The sequence below is a fragment of the Hemitrygon akajei genome, chromosome 8 (genome assembly GCF_048418815.1).
Source record: "Hemitrygon akajei chromosome 8, sHemAka1.3, whole genome shotgun sequence".
Taxonomy (NCBI): domain Eukaryota; kingdom Metazoa; phylum Chordata; class Chondrichthyes; order Myliobatiformes; family Dasyatidae; genus Hemitrygon; species Hemitrygon akajei.
The window spans coordinates 68,794,710-68,813,908 of record NC_133131.1 but is presented as its reverse complement, the minus strand read 5'-3'; the positions used below and the strand labels follow the sequence as shown (position 1 = coordinate 68,813,908).

Here is a 19,199-nt window from a genome sequence, read left to right as displayed (position 1 = left end):
GGTGGTGGAAGAAGATGGAATAGCAATGTTTATGAGGCACTTAGACATGCATATGAAGAGGCAGGGAATGGTGAGCTATAGGCTAGGCAGATGGGATTATTTTAATTTGGCATCATGGTCGGCACCAATGTATTGGGTCAAAGGGCCTGAAACTGTGCTCCACTGTCCCATGTTCTATTAGTCCTATAGATTAGAGCCAATTAAACGGGAAGCTTGTTGGAATTGAAATGCAGTATTTCAGTGAGAAATGTTGTAAAATAGTTGGGATAATGATTCTACCTTGCTTAGTACCAGTGTTTGATGAGACTGGATCAGATCCAGAATTTACATCCAGAGATCCCAAAGGAATGATGTTATTTCCAAGTCCAGATCGTGTCTTGGAGAACTTCCAGTCTATGGCAGCTCCACATGCCTGATGCCTTTTGGGAGGTGCTGTCAAGGAAAACATGACAACTCCAGGACACCTTCTGCATGGAACACACTGTAGTCTTCAGCACCAGTGTTGGAGGGCCAAACTGTTGGAAGTATTGATGATGTGCTGTTCAGTTGATTGCTTGCTCCTGAATGCCACTGAGCTTCTCAAATGTTGGTGGAGGTAAGAGCAGAGTATTTCATCACACTCTCAGTCAGAGTTTCATTGATGACCAAAAGATTTTGTTGGTCGTGAGAAGAGTAAATTGGCAGAGTACTTAGTTTCTGATTTGCTCTTGAAGTGTGTGTGTGCGTGTGCGTGTGCGTGTGCGTGTGCGTGCGTGCGTGCGTGTGTGTGTGCGTGTGTGTGTGTGTGTGTGTTGGTCGTGAGAAGAGTAAATTGGCAGAGTACTTAGTTTCTGATTTGCTCTTGCAGTGTGTGTGTGTGTGTGTGTGTGACCAATCCAGTTAAGCTTGTGATTAATAATGACTCCAGGATATTAATTGTGAGGGATTTGTTGCTGGAAGTGCAATTGAATGCTAAGGCAGATGGTTAGAATCTCTATTGCATGGCAACAGTTACCTGGCTTTCCCATAATGCTTGAGTGTTGTCCATATACTGATTTGTGTTTTGAAAGGTCAACTTGTTGACCTGGTTAGGTATTGTCAGGGTGATGGAGATGGCAGCCAGTAATACTAAACCGTTCATACATACAGTATGTAATTACAAGCAGTAATCGGTTCTGAACTTGCAGGAACAGCTGCATAAACAGACACCTCTGCCACAGAAGAGAACAGACTACTGGCAAACAGCAGGAGGCCACTTAAGAGGTACGATTTAGAAACTGGCAGCACGATTTCTTCCACTGACATGTGTTGGAAGATACTTTATTAAATACTAAGACATAGGACCAGAACTAAGCTATTCAATCCATTGAGGCTGCTCCACCATTCCATCATGGCTGACCCATTTATCTCTCAACCCCATTATCCTGCCTTCTCCCTCTAACCTTCGATGTCCTTGCTAATCAAGAACCTATCAACCTCCGCTTTAAGTGTACTCAGTTATATGGCCTGCACAATCCTATTTGGCAATGAATTCCACAGATTCACTGTCCCCTGGCTAAAGAAATACCTCCTTATCTCTGTTCTAAATAGATAAGCCTCTATTCTGAGCTTGGCCTCTGGTCCTGGACTCCTCACGAAAGGAAATATCGTCTCCATATCCACTATTTGCTAGGTTTCACTGAGATGCTCCCCTCATTCTTCTAAATTCCAAAGAATACAGGTTCAGAGCCATCAAACGCACTTCATACTTTAACCCTTCCATTCCCAAAATCATTCTCGTGAACCTCCTCCGGACCCCCTCCAATGACAGCATATCTCTCCTTAGATAAGGGGCCCAAAGGCCTTCACATTATGCGGTTTGACCAATGCCTTGTAAAGTCTCAGCACCACACTTTTATATTCTAGTCCTCTTGAAATGAATGCTAACATTGCATTTGCCTTCCTTCCTTGTGACTGGTCTCCAAGTTAGCCTTTAGGGAATCCTGCAGAAGAACTCCCAAGTACCTTCACACCTCTGACTTTTGAATTTTCTCCCCATTTAGAAAATACTCTATGCCTTTATTCCACCACCCCCTCCTCTCTTCCTCTATTCCCCACCCCGCTTCCTTACTGCTTCACGTCTGCCGATCAGCTCCTCTGGTGCCCCTGATTCCTCTCTTTCTTCCATGGTCCACTCTGCTCTCCTATCAGTTCCCTTCTTCTCCAGCCCTTTACCCTTCCCACTCACCTGGCTTCACCTATCACCTTTAAGCTACCCTCCATCCAGTTATTCCTGTGTCTTCCCCCTTCCTTTCCAGTACTGATGAAGGGTCTCAGTCAGAAATGTTAACTATTTATTCATGTCTATAGATGCTGCCTGACCTCAAGCATTTTGTGTGCGGTGCTGCAGAAATTTTTTTGTGTACCAAAGTGTATGTCCATACATTGCCCACAAAATATTCCATCTGCCACTTCTTTGTCTATTCTCTCAGTCTGTCTACATCTTTCTGCAGACTCCTTGCTTCCTCAACACTACCCACCCCCTGCCTATCTTCATATTGTACACAAAGTTGGTCTCAAAGCCATCAATTCTGTCGTCCAAACCATTGACATATAACATGAAAAGAAGTGGTACCAACACTGACCTCTAGTGGAACACCACTAGTCACAGGCAGCCAACCAAAATGACTTCCTTTATTCTCACTCTTTGCCTCCTGCCAATCAGCCAGTCTTGTATCTTTCCTGTAGTACCTTGGATTTTTATTTCTTATCTTGTTAAGAAGCCTCACGTGCAGCATCTTGCCAAAGGCCTTCTGAAAATTCAAATAAACAACATTCACGGAGTGTCCTTTGTCTATCCTGCCTGTTAATTCCTCAAAGAATTCCACTAGATTTGTCAGGGAAGGTTTCCTCTTAAGGAAACCATGCTGATTTTGGTCTTTTTATCCAGTGCCTCCAAATACCCCAAAACCTCATCATCAGTAATGGACTCCAACATCTTCCCAACTACGGAAGTCAAGCTAATTGGCTTATAATTTCCTTTCTTCCTCCTTCCTCCCTTCTTAAAAGTGGAATGGCATTTGCAATTTTCCATTCCTCCAGAACTTCTTGAAAGATCATTACTCCACAATCTCTTCAGCTACCTCTTTGGTGTAGTCCATTCAGTGCATTTGACTTTTTTACTATCAGACCTTTCGGTTTCCGAGCACCTTCTCCTTATTAATAGCAACTACACTCACGTCTGCCCAGATACTCCTGAATTTCTCACATACTGCTAGTGTTGTTCACAGTGAAGATTGATGCAAAATACTTAAGTTCATTCGCCATTTCTTTGTCCCCATTACTACCTCTCTTTTACTCTTTATGTATCTAAAAAAATGTTTGGTATACTCTTTTATATTATTGGCTAGTGTAACTTCATATTTAATCTTTTCTTTCCTGATGGCATTTTTAGTTGCCTTCTGATGGCTTTTAAAAGCTTCCCAACATTCTAACTTCCCACTAATTTTTGCTCTATTATATTCTCTCTCCTTTGCTTTTATGCTGTCTTCCACTTCCCTTGTCAGCCATGGTTATGTCATCCTCCATTTAGAATACTACCTTGTCTTTGGGACGTATCTATTCTGCACTTTCCAAAATGATCCCAGAAGCTCCAGCCATTGCCGTATCTGCCGTCATCCCTTCTCACATCCGCTTCAAGTCAACTTTGACCAGCTCCTCTCTCATGCCTCTGTAATCCCCTTTACTCCACTGTAATACTGATACATCTGACTTTAGCTTCTCCCTCTCAGACTGCTCCCATGTTATACCTCAGCTTATATGACTGACTGCAATTTTGCCCTATCATTTGCCTATCCTTCCTCACAGCCTCACCACACACTGCATCTACCTGTATACTAACTGCTCCATCCTCAGCTCTATCACTTTCTTAAACTTTCTCCAACAGCTCTAGCAAACCCAACCACAAGAATATTGGGCCTCCTCGGGGTCAGGTGTAACCCAACCTTTTAGTACAGGTCATACTCTGCACTGGCTGCCGATCCCCTTTCCCCATATGGCACCCATTGCCAGTATCAGTGTACTTATATGCCGAAACCAGCCACTCGATACCATTGTGAATCACATTAGAGAAAAGACAGAAAAGTGGTTATGTTAATCAGATCACATTGAAACCCCTATGATGAGATCAGTCAATAATTCAGACTGGCTATCCTATAATACATAGTCATAGACGTGTTTATTTTATTAATCAGTGTTTGGATGTCTGTGTAGCCAGAGATCTATTCCTCACTGCAGTGATAAAATGAAGCTGTTTGCTTTGTCTGGGTTCCTAACAGAAGTATTTGAATATAGAGGTGATCTTGTCAGCTGAGATATATATTTTTTATTTTTATTTATGTATATGTTTATTGAAATACAGTGTGGAACAGGCCCTTCTGGCCCTTCGAGTCATGCCACCCAGCAACCCCTGATTTAACCCCAGCCTAATCATGGGACAATTACAAAGACCAATTAACCTACCAATGGGTACATCTCTGGATATTGAGACAGTAAATATGTGACTTGATGGAACCACTAATCTACAAGCAACAATATTGAAGGAAACCATGTAATATATATGGTGAGACCATTTGAGTCGAGTATGATGTTCTCCTACGGGGTTGTCTATTAGTGGGTCTTCAGGTGGTTGTGGGGGCTGAACCGGGATCCCCATGTTCTGGTGCAGTGTGGACACCAGTAGGTGGTGGCTATGGCTAGTGGTTGGGCCTTTTGGTTGTTCAGTCTCTGCCACTTGTTCTCTGCAGCACAGAGGAGTTTGTTCTCATGTAGCGCATATGTTCTCCTGAACATATTTTTTCCCGGTTTATTTATAGAGTGCAGGGTCTCCCCAGTTTTTGGATGTCTTCAGGCTGATTTTGATGTTATCTTTAAAGTGTTTCCTTTTCCCAGCAGGGGCTCACTGACCTTCCTTCAACTGGGAGTAACGGATCTGTTTGGGGAGATGTGAGTTAGACATCAGAATGACATGACCTATCCATCGGAGTTGGTGTGGCTTTATCGTGGTGGAGATGCTGTTCATATTGGCTCCTCCAGTACGTCAGTCCTTCCTGCTGATCCTCAAAATCTCAAAACCAGGAACAAACACAACCGTTATACTGAAACACAAAAAATTCTGCAGATGCTGGAAATCCAAAGCAACACACACAAAATGCATGATCAAGCAGCATCAATGGAAGTGAATAAACACTCAATGATTTGGGCCAAGACCCTCTTTCAGGACTGGAAAGGAAGGGGGAAGAAGCCAGAATAAAATTCTTATACTTGGCTTTCATAGATTTGACCTCAAAAGATTTGTACATTCTTCTGAGAGACTGAAGATTCTTATAGGAGATTGTTGCAGGTGATTCTCCCAAGAGATTTTCCCTCCAACTGGATTTTGAATTGGTTCATTATTGTTATATATACCCAGATACAGTCAAAAGCTTGTCTTGGATATTGTTTGTACAGGAGCTTAAGGTCTCCTCCTCAATGTCTGAATGAAGATTTGTTACAATAGACAATAGGTGCAGAAGTAGACCATTCGGCCCTTCGAGCCGTCTACAGTTCTGTCTCTGTGGCTCAGAAAGTCACCACTTACCTTTATATTTAATTTCCATTTGCCTTTATTATATTAATTCAATGAATCTTCAAAAGGCTGTTATTCTTATTTCCCGTTCCCTCAGTTTTCTGCCTCTCTTATTCCATCTGAACACACAGATAAAGATCTCCCTATGGAGAAGCAGGGAACATTGGAACAAATGACACTACATCTGAGTAGATAAGGCTGAGCCACACCTAATACTGGGTCCTAATTTATCCCGTTGTTGTACCAAAGTCCTCCGGACAATTGTTTTATCAACCTTTATGTTACTGGCTGTACCTTGAACCAATGTGGATTTATTTTACATTACTGGCCATTTTGCTGCTGGATTTGTGAACATAAGCTTTAAATTAAATGAAAGTGCACTTCTTAGTGGTTTGATTAAATTAAATAACCTGCAAGTCAGCCTATTTAGTAGAAGTTACTGTAATTATTTTCTGCTGGAATTTAATGTTTTAGAAGAAACCCTTGATAATATGTGAGCATGGCCATTTTGTCATGGTATAAAAGCCCTGTCTCTCTGTTAGAGCTAATGGAGACAATTTAACTTTCTGCACAGATTTCATTTCTAAGCAAATCTGCAGCTACAGTGTACCAGTATTTAAAGCAAACATAATTAAAGCCATTTTAACAAGTTCTATGACAATTATTTCACCTTTGCACATTACTCTTAGTTATAAGTAAGCATCAATCACCATATCCTGAAGAGTTTTCTGAATTTGCCATGTTAATGATCGGAGGATGTATGTTGGACTTTTTTTGAATGAACTTGTGGCTTCATGATACCTGAATATTTTATGACAATGCAATGACACTCCCTAACAAAATGTTTGTAGCATTCTAGTGTAAACACCGTGTTAGTTATTTTCTTTAACTAGACTTCTTCAATCATTTCTAGTTTTGTTGTGATCTCTGTGTCACTTGCTCCCTTTCCTCCAATGCCAGGATAGGTACCTGTGGTAATTGGTGGTTTCCTTTTATCTTCATACCTTGCACCATTAAATCTTAGTCTGGATTCAATCTTTGTATTCCTTTCAGTTTTGTGAGTGTTTTCAAGAATGAAATCACATATTGTGGAAGTGGCATTGACAAGCACGGCTTACATAGATCACAAGAGAAGACTGAAGCAGTGCTACAGGCAGCCAAACCGGAAATTGTGTCACAACTCAGGTCATACTTGGGCCGTGTAAAACACTACCACCAGTTTCTCCCAAACATTGCTACAGTGCTGCATCCACTGAACACACTATTATGAAAGGTATAGATAGAGTAGACAGGAAACATCTGTTTCCCAGGGTGGAAATATCTAACACAAGAGGGCATGCATTGAATGTGAGAGGGGGTAGGTTCAAAGGGGATGTGAGGGATAAGTTTTTACTCAGAGAGTGGTGGATGCCTGGGATGCGCTGCCTGGTATGGAGGTAGAAGCAGATACATTAGAGACTTCTAAGAGAAGTTTAGGTAGGCAAGTGAATGTGAGGAAGATGGAGGGATGGGGACGTCTAGGTAGGAGGGATTAGATTTTTAGGGTTTTTGATTCACTTTTTAGCTGGTTCAGCACAAAATTGTGGGCCAAGGGGCCTTTTCCTGTGCTGTACTCTTCTGTGTTCTTAAAGGCCCTCTGCCAAACCTGTAGAATGGTGCCATCTGACAGTAAATATCCATTGCAAGAAATGAAGAATGTGGGCTACACCCATATCTCAAGAGGTATCTTTCTGCAGAAGCATCTGGTGAGAATGAAAGTTAGCACTGCACCAGCAAAGCCTAAGGAAAAGGATGTTTAAAGTTCCAGACACCAAACCCTTGGACCACCAGCAGCTGTGATCGCTGGCCTTCCAGCTGTAGTAGGTACTGAAGAGATAAACCAATCTACAGACAATTTGGACTGGCGAGATATGGTTGTATCTGCAAAGTCCTCCAAATCCACTGGAAGATAACCAAACCAACATCAGCATCCTCTCCCAACCCAACACTCAGAGTGTGCAGGTCCTAAATACCCACAGTCTGCTCTGTTAGTTGGACTGGATTTTTTGCACATCTGATGTCAGACCCCCAGCACAGATGTTCTATTCTGAGCTCTGTCTCAGGAGAAGGTTACCAAGCACACAATAAGAAAGATCTCAAATCATTCTTGAAAAATTGCGACGTTCCCATCAACTCCTGGTACCACTGGCCACAACTACTCGAAGTATCTGAGATGACACCGAGAATATTCAGTCAATTCATTGGGAGCGCACAGACACACAAGTAAATGGTAGAGGAGCCCACCACCTCCCAAAATACTCACCCTACCTCTTGTCCCACCTGCAGGAAAACATATTTGTCTCATCAGTCACCTCAGAACCCACAATGGGAGTGGAATCAAGTGATCCTTAAATCCAAGGGATTGCTCAGGAAGAAACTCAACTGTGGAAGTACCTTTACCAGAGGGCTTCACCACCTTCTCAAGGACAGTTGGGGGTGGGGAGGGTTTGGGGGCTAGATACTGTTCTTACTAGTGAGATCCAATCTATAGGTGAATTTTTAAAAATCTCAATAGTGAGATACTGGGAACAACGTGCAAAGTGAGAAGGAGGAGGCAATAGAGAGAAAAAAGGAAGTGTGCACAAAGGACTAGGAATAGCAGATACCAGCGGAGTAAGTACGTGAAGTGGTGAGAGAGGCAAAGGCAGAAAGGTGGATAACTTTGTAGACGGTGCATATGTACCAAGGGTGCTAAATAAAACCAGCAGGCCGCAATCACAAATAGCCTCATAAAAATGTGATGTGGTAGTGTTAACATGTTTCAACAAAAGGCATGACTCTGCACTCGGTGTCAGGGGTCTAGAAAACAGAGGAGAAGAAAAAGGAGTGCAGTGATTAACTTAGAAATTACAGTGTAAGGGAGGGAAAATATCTCTGGAGTGATAAAGCACAGAATCCATTTAGTTAGAATTAAAAAAGTATTAGGCTCTGTTACACAAAGGGGAATATTCTATTAGCCAGAATATAGTGACAGAGGAGGAAACTTTTGGGGAGGTTATTATCAAGTGCAAAGCCAACAGATTAAGGGACCAAACACGAGGAAATCTGCAGATGCTGGAAATTCAAACATCACACACAAAATGCTGGTGGAACACAGCAGGCCAGATGCTGCCTGGCCTGCTGTGTTCCACCAGCATTTTGTGTGTGAGATTAAGGGACCTGAGTTTCTCACTGTTAGCTGGGATAATTGGAAAGCAGGTAAAATGCGGATGTGGAAATCTAAAAATATAATAAAAATTCCAGGCAGGTTGACCAAAATCTGTGGAGAGAGTTGGTAAGTTACAAAATTTGGAGGTACGTTTCAGAATAATAAGAAATCAGTTAGCAGATAGATAGCTCAATTAGAATCCAAAACCATTCACCATCCTTATTTCTTGTGTGGAAGGGAGAGGTCATGATGTGTGATCCATGTGACAGAGAGGAAAAGTTTTAATGAGGACACAGTGCATTGAAGGAAGAGTCAAGCAGATGATGACAAATGAACTCACACTTCAAGAATGTATGGAATCACATCCAACCATAGATACACAAAATCTGCATTCTGTGCCGTCTGCGCCCTCCACAGTGGTGACTTGCCAAGGCTTGATAGATCTCTTCATTGAAATGTGTTATCTGTACCATTAGGAGTGGCACATGGTACAGCTAGTAGAACCATTGCCAGACATCCAAGTTCAATCCTGAACTTGGGTCCTGACCATCTGGAGTTTGCATGTTCTACTCTGACCAAATGGTCCAGTTTTCTTCCGTATCCCAAAGGCGTACAGTTCAGAATCAGAATCAGGGTTAATATCACTGGTATATGTCGTTAAATTTGTTGACTTTGCAGCAACAGTGCAATGCAAAAATAGGAAAAAAACGTGAATTACAGTAAGTATATGCATTTATATTAAGTAGTGAAATAAATAGTGCACAAATAGAAATAAAAGTAGTGAGATAGTGTTCATGGGTTCAATGTTCATTCAGAAGTCTGATGACAGATGGGAAGAAGGTGTTCCTGAATCATTGAGTGTGTGCCTTCAGGTGTCTGTACCTCCTTCCTGATGGTAGCAATGAGAACAAAGCATGATCTGGATACTATAGAGGCTATTGCCCATGATGGAGCCGTCTAAGTTTACAATTCTCTTAATAGACCACTGCAGGTTCTCCCTGACATGTACGTAGGTGAGAGGTTGTGGTTTATACAACATAGGGAGAATATGGGATCAATGTCAGATTAGTGTAAGTGTATGGTCGATGGTCAGCATGGATTTGGTGGGCCAAAGAAGTACTGTCTATGCTATCTTCCTTTTATGCGTACAACCTGAAAAGGACAAGGACAGCAGGCATTCAGAAGCACTGCCCGCTCCAAATTAGCACATCCTGACATGGAAATTCAATGCTTTTATGCTTCAATATTCTTGAACTTCAAAATAGCACTGCACCCTCACCAACTCACCTCTGTCTTAAATGACCAATTCTTTAACCAGAGTTCTGTATTGGTCAGCTAAAGGAAACATCTCTCGGTATCTCTCAGTTCCTCCCATCTTCACAAATATCCTCATCAGATCACCACTCAGTCTCCTAACCCTGGGGTTCTCAACCTCGGGTCCATGGACCCCTTGGTTAATGGTACGGGTCCATGTCATAATGAAGGTTTGAAGGTTCTAAACTCTAGTGACCATGGGCCAAAATTGCTCCATAGATGTCCAGTCATTGTGGAAATCAATCTAGTGAATCTACACTGCAGTGATACCCAAAAACTTGCATATCCTTTTTAAGGAGTGGAGAATAAAACTGCACAGAGTAATCCAAATACAGTCTCACCATGGCCCTATCAAATCTCAGCAAGACAACCTCATTTTCTATCCCATTCTCCTTGCAATAAAGGCCAACAACCAATTTTACTTCCCAATTGTTTCCTATATCTGCATGCTTACTTTTATTTTATGAACTAGATCACCAAAATTCAGTTATAAGGAAGATTTCCTTCTTTCCCATCATTTAAAAGTAATGCACATTCTACACTTTACTCTATTTCCATAGAGAGTGCAGTGAATTATATTTTCACACATTACATTCCTGTCTGCTTGTTCACTTGGGTGTATCATATGAATTGGTTTCTGAAATGGATCATCTGTTATCCATCTGTGAAGCTTACAGTAAATACACTCAACTAGCTGTTCTACCTCACTCCTGTTGCTAACTCATCACAACAGTGAATTTATTCCTGCCTTTGTCTCAGCAAATCTGAGCACATTACATTTCACCTTTTCATTAAGCTGCATAGCTTCGTGGCCTAATCCCTTTGCCCATCACACTGAAAATAACTCTGATCGCATGTTCAACCTCTAGGAATAGTAGCTATTAAGTTTCTGGGCATGAAGGGAATCCAGGGATATAGGGCTTGTCCTGGAAAATATCACCAGGGAAGCCAGATGATCTTCATGCATGACAAGACAGGCTCGAAGGGTTGAAAGGCCTCATCCTTCTTCTGTTTTAATCCTTACACACATAAAATTTCCCTACAGAACAAAATTTTAATGACAACAATGGACAGGCCTATTGAATGTTGGTTCAGCCTGCAAAGCCCATATCCATCAAATAAAAAAAAATCCTAGTTCCCCACTATTTAAAAAGATCATAAAACCATAAGACATAGGAGCAGAATTAGGCCATTCAGCCCTTTGAGTCTGCTCCACCATTCCATTGTAGCTGATCCTGGATCCCACTCAACTCCATACACCTGCCTTCTCGCCATATCCTTTAATGCCCTGACTGATCCGGAACCTACCAACTTCCACCTTAAATATACCCACGGACTTGGCCTCCATCGCAGTCTGTGGCAGAGCATTCCACAGATTCACCACTCCCTGGTTAAAAAATTCCTCCTTCCCTCTGTTTGAAAAGGTTGCCCCTCAGTTTTGAGGCTGTGCCCTCTAATTCTGGAAACCCCCACCAGAGGAAACATCCTCTCCACATCCACCCTTTCAACATTTGGTAGGTTTCAATGAGATCCCCCCACATTCTTTGAAATTCCAGTGAGTACAGGCCCAAAGCTGTCAAATGCCCCTCATATGTTAACCCCTTCATTCCTGGAATCATCCTCGTGAATCTCCTCTGGACTCTCTCCAATGACAACACATCCTTTCCGAGATATGGGGCCCAAAACTGTTGACAATACTCCAAGTGCAGCCTGACTGGTGTCTTATAAAGCCTCAGCATTATCTCCTTGCTTTTATATTCTATTCCCCTTGAAATAAATGCCAACATTGCATTTGCCTTCTTTACCACAGACTCCACCTGTAAATTAACCTTCTGGGAGTCTTGCACAAGGACTCCTAGGTTCCTCTGCACCTCTGATGTTTGAATTTCCCCATTTAGATAATAGTCTGCACTATTGTTCCTTTTACCAAAATGCATTATCCTACATTTCCCAACATTGTTTTCCATCTACCACTTTTTTTGCCTATTATTCCAACTTGTCTGAGTCCTGCTGCAATCATATTGCTACCTACCCCTCCAACTACCTTCGTATCATCTGCAAACTTTGCCACAGAGCCATCAATTCCATTATCCAAATCACTGACAATGTGAAATGTAGTGCTCCCAATACTGACCCCTGAGGAAAACCACTCGTCACTGGCAGCCAACTAGAAAAGGGCCCCTTTATTCCCACTTGCTGCCTCCTGCCTGTCAGCCATTCCTCTATCCATGCCAGTATCTTTCCTGTAATGCCATAGGATTTTATCTCGTTAAAGCAGCCTCATGCGTGGTTCCCCTGCTTTCTTCCTGTAACCTTTGATGCCCTTACTAATCAAGCCATCAACCAGTGCTTTGAAAATTATCCACTATTTTGTGCTTCCTTCCACAGTGCAGTAGCACACGTTATCTTACGCTGCAGACCACAGCATCTGTAGTGTACTTTGTGTTATTTTATATTCCATTTGTTAACTTCCTGCCCACTGGGTTACCGCTCTGCAGCAGAGGGCATATTGCTCTGGACTGACTTGGGAGGCTGATTATCACCGTCACTCATTCACTGACTTGGACACGGAGCTTCAGCAAGCTGAACGACACCAGAGGGACCACAACGGCATCAGGAATACCGTACCTGATGTGGACATGACAATATCCATGAAACAGTATTTTCCATTTGCAACAAGTTTTCAGATACAAGCCGAAAGGCCGATAAGTCACACTGGTTAACCAATCCTCCATCAAACGGAACTCCTAGTGCAGCATGAGCGAGAGGTTTGTGTTTTTAAAGTTTGCAATATCTGAGAAAAACGGAACAAACGCGAACGCAAAGCGCCTTCCCTGCGTCTCTCCAAGAACAGATACCGACTCTAGCGTAGAACAATGGACAGCTCCGCGGACCAATCAGGCGCTGAATCCGAGGACAGGTGGAACGGAAGGCACCAATGGGGCTTCACGGAGGCGGGAGCAGCTGACCGATGCTGTACCGGGGTGTCTGTGCCGAGGTCGGGGTTTGTCTGATTTTCTACCGCCCGGTACTGTGTCAGGACCGAGCCCATGGCGGTCAGCAGCGCGCTAACCGTGCTCTACCTGCTGATAGTGTTGGCGGTGACCGAATCCTCCAAGGTAAGGCCGAGCGCATCCCCTGAATCAGGTCACCTATTGGTGCTGTGGCCATTTATACAGCGAGATCAGCAAAGCTCTCCCAGTAACAGCAGCACTGGGCGGGTTTATGAAATTATTACAGGGCTCTAGCTTATTTTGCATGGATCATAGTCTCGAGTGGCAGTCTTTAGATGTGCCATATGACACCCAACAGGCTCTTTGGCCCCACCGACTAAGATGTCTATCCGAGCTGGCCCTATAAGAGCGCATTTGGCCTTGAGCCTTTACTATCCGTGTACCTGAACAACCATCTTGTAAAATACATTATTGTAGCTGCCTCAGTCATTTCCTCTGGCAGCTAGTTCCACATACTTATTCCCCTTTGTGGGGGTGGGAGAATATCCCTCAAGTTCCTATTAGATGTTTCTCCTCTCACCTTTAAACTTTGCTCTCGATTGTTTGATTCACCAATCTAGGGAAAAGGACTGAACACGTTCACACTATCTGTAACCCACACGATCGTATACACCTCGGTCAGGCCACATCTCGGTCCCTTATGCCCCAGGGGAAAAAATAGTTCATTGGCTCCTCTCTATTGGCCCTTTGAGAGAGCAGGTACTGGGCGTCTCCTAGATTTTATCCTCATATCCACTAAATTTTGTGATGTCATTGGGTTCTAAACTCAAACGAAAGCCTATCTGATGGAAGTAGCCAGGAGCACCTTCATTAAAAAGAGGCTGAACTGTGACTATCTAATCCTCAAGGACGCCCTCCGTGGTGAGGTTAGCTGCCAATACCCACGATTTGATTGGTGGGTCCCCTCTCCCTACCAAGTAGAAAATGCTTACAACTAACAAAGTAATTTAAACACAGCTCATTTATTTTCATGGTACATGTTTAAATTTAAACAACATTCAAAACTCAGAGAATTTCTATCTTATAAACGTCTAGATGCCAAACCATTTCTGAAAAACGAAGGATTTTCAAAACACAGGTATAGTTCCTATAAGCTAAAAAGATATTTCCATAAACCACAGGTAAACCGGTTCTCAATCTCAGAATCGAAGGCAGAGGAATGGATTCTAATTCTAATCGAAGGCAGAGGAATGGATTCTAATTATAATTCTGTCATGTTTCTGGATGGTCCTGAACTAATGAGGCTGAGTTGCTTTTTAAATTTCTGCTGTCTTTTTATCACACACATGTGATTTTTTTTTCCAGATACTTTTTAACACAAGTGGTCTGAAAGCTTCTTGGAGACGCAGTTCCCAGGTTCCCACAATGAATGATTCCAATAGTACACAAACCTTACAACTTATTAATATTGATATGCTGAGTGATATTATCCATCTCATCTGCAAGCTTCCTTAAACTAAACAACTTGCCCTGCATTGTCTGTTTTAAAACAAGCCCAAGTAAATAACCCATTGTTTTGTACTGCACCTCATAAGCACTTAGACCAGAAGCCATAACTAGCAGTCTGCTCTGTAGACAGTGCTTGTTAGCAAAGCTGAATTTTAAATTTCAAACTGATTACTGCTTTCCATTCACACTTTAAGAACTGAAGACTGGTCGCCCATTTACGATCAGAAGATGAACAATGAAAATTGGTTGGGAGTTTAATTTATTCAAAAACTATGCAGTGAACTTTAGAAGTTCATAGCTCCTGTGTCTAGAAAGCCAAGCCTGGGAAAATAAAAAACTAAGAAGCGATCCCATTGGGCTAAGACCGTGAATATCCATCACAATTTCTCATCCGTACAAGTATCTTTTGAATTCATCCACTTTCCCCCATCTTTTCATGAAGAATATTAAACACTGTGTGAAAAAAATTCCTTTTCCTTCAGTGATGTTTTTGTTACCTCTGATTGTTGACCCTTTAGCCAAAGGATCGAGAATTTCCTCTGTTAAATATTGTCATTATCCATAAGAAGTCTCTAACAGATCATATCAACCTTCTCTGCTCCAAGGCAACTAACTCTGTCATTATTAGTTGTTTTATCAGAACTGAAGACCCTCATGTTGGGAAGATCCTAGACTCAGATATTTGTATTTTCTCTTGCATTTTGGTGCCACGCGTTTTCCAGATTTCTGCTGTTGTGACCTAAGCAATGATATGTAAAATGTCAGGCAACACACACAAAATGCTGGTGGAACACAGCAGGCCAGGCAGCATCTATAAGGAGAAGTACAGTCGACATTTCGGCCGAGACCCTTCGTCAGGACTGACTGAAAGAAGAGATAGTAAGAGATTTGAAAGTAGGAGGGGGAGGGGAAATCCAAAATGATAGGAGAAGACAGGAGGGGGTGGGGTGAAGCTAAGAGCTGGAAAGTTGATTGGCAAAAGGGGTACAGAGCTGGAGAAGGGAAAGGATCATGGGATGGGAGGCCTAGGGAGAAAGGAGGGGGGAGGGGAGCACCAGAGGAAGATGGAGAACAGGCAAGGAGTGATTGTGAGAGGGACAGAGAGAGGAAAAAGTGGGGGGGAGTAATAAATAAATAAGGGATGGGGTAAAAAGGGGAGGAGGGGCATTAATGGAAGTTAGAGAAGTGAATGTTCATGCCATTAGGTTGGAGGCTACCCAGACGGAATATCAGGTGTTGTTCCTCCAACCTGAGTTTGGATTCATCCTGACAAAAGAGGAGGCCATGGATAGACATATCAAAATGGGAATGGGACGTGGAATTAAAATGTGTGGCCACTGGGAGATCGTGCTTTCTCTGGCGGACCGAGCGTAGGTGTTCAGCGAAACGGTCTCCCAGTCTGTGTCGGGTCTCTCCAATATATAAAAGGCCACACCGGGAGCACCGGACACAGTATACCACACCAGCTGACTCACAGGTGAAGTGTCGCCTCACCTGGAAGGACTGTCTGGGGCCCTGAATGGTGGTGAGGGAGGAAGTGTAAGGGCAGGTGTAGCACTTGTTCCGTTTACAAGGATAAGTGCCAGGAGGGAGATCGGTGGGAAGGGATGGGGGGGGAGACGAGTGGACAAGGGAGTCGCATAGGGAGTGATCTCTGCGGAAAGCAGAAGGCGGGGGGAGGGAAAGATGTGCTTGGTAGTGGGATCCCGTTGGAGATGGCGGAAGTTACGGAGAATTATATGTTGGACCTGGAGGCTGGTGGGGTGGTAGGTAAGGACAAGGGGAACCCTATCCCGAGTGGGGTGGCGGTTGGATGGGGTGAGGGCAGATGTGCGGGAAATGGGAGAGATGCGTTTGAGAGCAGAGTTGATGGTGGAAGAAAGGAAGCCCCTTTGTTTAAAAAAGGAAGACATTTCCTTCGTCCTGGAATGAAAAGCCTCATCCTGAGAGCAGATGCGGCGGAGACGGAGGAATTGTGAGAAGGGGATAGAATTTTTGCAAGAGACAGGGTGGGAAGAGGAATAGTCCAGGTAGCTGTGAGAGTCTGTAGGCTTATAGTAGATATCAGTAGATAAGCCGTCTCCAGAGATAGAGACAGAAAGATCAAGAAAGGGGAGGGAGGTGTCAGAAATGGACCAGGTAAATTTGAGGGCAGGGTGAAAGTTGGAGGCAAAGTTAATGAAGTCAACATGCTCAGCATGCATGCAGGAGGCAGCGCCAATGCTGTCGTCGATGTAGCGAAGGAGAGGTGTGGAACGGATACCCGTATAGACTTGGAACATGGACTGTTCCACAAAGCCAACAAAAAGGCAGGCATAGCTCAGACCCATACGGGTGCCCATGGCTACACCTTTAGTTTAAGCAAGATCTCCCAGTGCCAAACATTTTAATTCCACGTCCCATTCCCATTCTGATATGTCTATCCATGGCATCCTCCACTGTCAAGATGAAGCCACACTCAGGTTGGAGGAATAACAACTTATATTCCGTCTGGGCAGCCTCCAACCTGATGGCATGGACATTCATTTCTCTAACTTTTGTTAATGCCCCTCCTTCCCTTCTTACCCCATCTATTTATTTATATTATTCCCCCCACTTTTTTTCCCTTTTTTTTTCTCTCTCTGCCCCTCTCACAATCACACCTTGCCTGTTCTCCATCTTCCTCTGGTGCTTCCCTCCCCCTTTCTTTCTCCCAAGGCCTCCCGTCCCATGATCCTTTCCCTTCTCCAGCTCTGTATCCCTTTTGTCAATCACCTTTCTTGCTCTTAGCTTCATCCCACCCCCTCCTGTCTTTTCCTATCATTTTGGATTTCCCCCTCCCACTCTCACTTTCAAATCTGTTCCTATCTCTTCTTTCAGTTAGTCCTGACGAAGGGTCTCGGCTCGAAACGTCGACAGCGCTTCTCCTTATAGATGCTGCCTGACCTGCTGCGTTCCACCAACATTTTGTGTGTGTTGCTTGAATTTCCAGCATCTGCAGATTTTTTCGTGTTGGCATATGTAAAATTGCAGTAAGTTTCTTCTGTTTTTGTTTTCTAAGGGCAATCTGGATAGCCACTATGCTTCTTTCACATCTTGCTGTGGCATTTGATCCATTTATAATTATATGCAACCAGCTTACCTTTTAAAATGGTTGCCATTACGTGCTGTCTTTATATATACAGTGCCTATAAAAAGTATTCATCCGTTCCCCCCCCCCCCCCCCCCGGAAGTTTTCATGTTTTATCGTTTTACAACATTGAATCACAGTGGATTTAATTTGGCTTTTTTGACAGTGGTCAACAGAAAAAGACTCTGTCATGTCAAAGTGAAAACAAATCTCTCCGAAGGTGATTACTTGCATAAGTATTCACCCCCTTTAATATGACACACTAAGTCATCACTGGTGCAGCCAACTGGTTTTAGAAATGACATAATTAGTTAAATGGGATCTATTTTTGGAGACCCGTGTGCAGTCAAGGTGTTTCAGTTGATTGTAGTAAAAATACACCTGTATCTGGAAGGTCCAACTGCTGGTTAGTCAGTATCCTGGCAATAACTACACCATGAAGACAAAAGAACACCCCAAGCAACTCCACGAAAAGATTATTGAAAGGCACACGTCAGGAGATGGATACAAGAAAATTTCCAAGTCACTGAATATCCTTTGTAGTACAGTTAAGTCAATCATCAAGAAATGGAAAGAATATGGCACAGCTGTGAATCTGCCTAAGGCAGGCCAAACTCAAAAAAGAGTGGCAAGAAGGGGACTAGTGAGGGAGTCCACCCAGAGACCTATGACGACTCTGGAGGAGATACGAGCTTCAGTGGCTGAGATGGGAGAGACTGCACATACAACAACTGTTGCCCAGGTGCTTCACCAGTCGCAGTTTCATGGGAGAGTGGCAAAGAGAAATCCACTGTTTGGAAAAAAAAACTTACATGATATCTTGGCTAGAGTTTGCCAGAAGGCATGTGGGAGACTCTGAAGACAGCTGGAAGAAGGTTCTATGGTCTGATGAAACCAAAATTGAGCTTTTTGGCCATCATATCATGTTTGCATAAGCCAAGCATTGCACATCATCAAAATCACACCATTCCTACCAAGAAGCATGATGGTGGGTGCATCAAGCTGTGGGGATGCTTCACTGCTGGAAGGCTTGTGAAGGTGGAGGGTAAAATGAATGCAGCAAAATACAGGGAAATCCTGGAGGAAAACCTGATGCAGTCTGCAAGAGAACTGTGACTTGGGACAAGATTTATTTTCCAGTAATACAAAGACTTCAAGCATAAAGTCAAAGCTGCACAAGAATGGCTTAAAAACAACAAGTTAATGTCCTGGAGTGGCCAGGTCAGAGTCCAGATCTCAATCCAATTGAGAATTTGTGGCTGGACATGAAAAGGGCTGTTCACCCACAATCCCCATGCAATCTGACAGAGATTGAGCAGCTTTGTAAAGAAGAATGGGGAAAATTTGCAGAGTTCAGATGTGCAAAGCTGATAGAGACCTATCCACACAGACTCAAGGCTGTAATTTCTGCCAAAGGTGCATCTACTGAATACTTAGATGAAAGCGGTGAATACTTATGCAATCAATTATCTTGTGTTTTATATTTGTAATTAATTTAAATCACTTTGTAGAGATCTGTTTTCACTTTGACACGAAAGAGTC

The 19,199-nt window shown here is 43.1% G+C and overlaps 1 protein-coding gene and 1 long non-coding RNA gene across 2 annotated transcripts in view; both read left to right on the top strand.

Moving 5' to 3' along the window:
• The first annotated feature begins 491 nt into the window (after positions 1-491).
• LOC140731425 (uncharacterized) lies at positions 492-6,215 on the top strand. The gene is made up of 3 exons (XR_012099819.1): positions 492-595; positions 1,167-1,242; positions 4,912-6,215. It is a non-coding gene; the product is annotated as an uncharacterized lncRNA (long non-coding RNA).
• Positions 6,216-13,024: 6,809 nt separating this feature from the next.
• The window catches only part of tmem9 (transmembrane protein 9), a 122,381-nt gene continuing 116,206 nt past the window's right edge, over positions 13,025-19,199 (top strand). Inside the window, exon 1 of the mRNA XM_073052927.1 lies at positions 13,025-13,204. Coding sequence (XP_072909028.1) covers positions 13,136-13,204 — 69 coding nt within the window. The 5' untranslated portion in view covers positions 13,025-13,135. The remainder of the gene's footprint in view (positions 13,205-19,199) is intronic.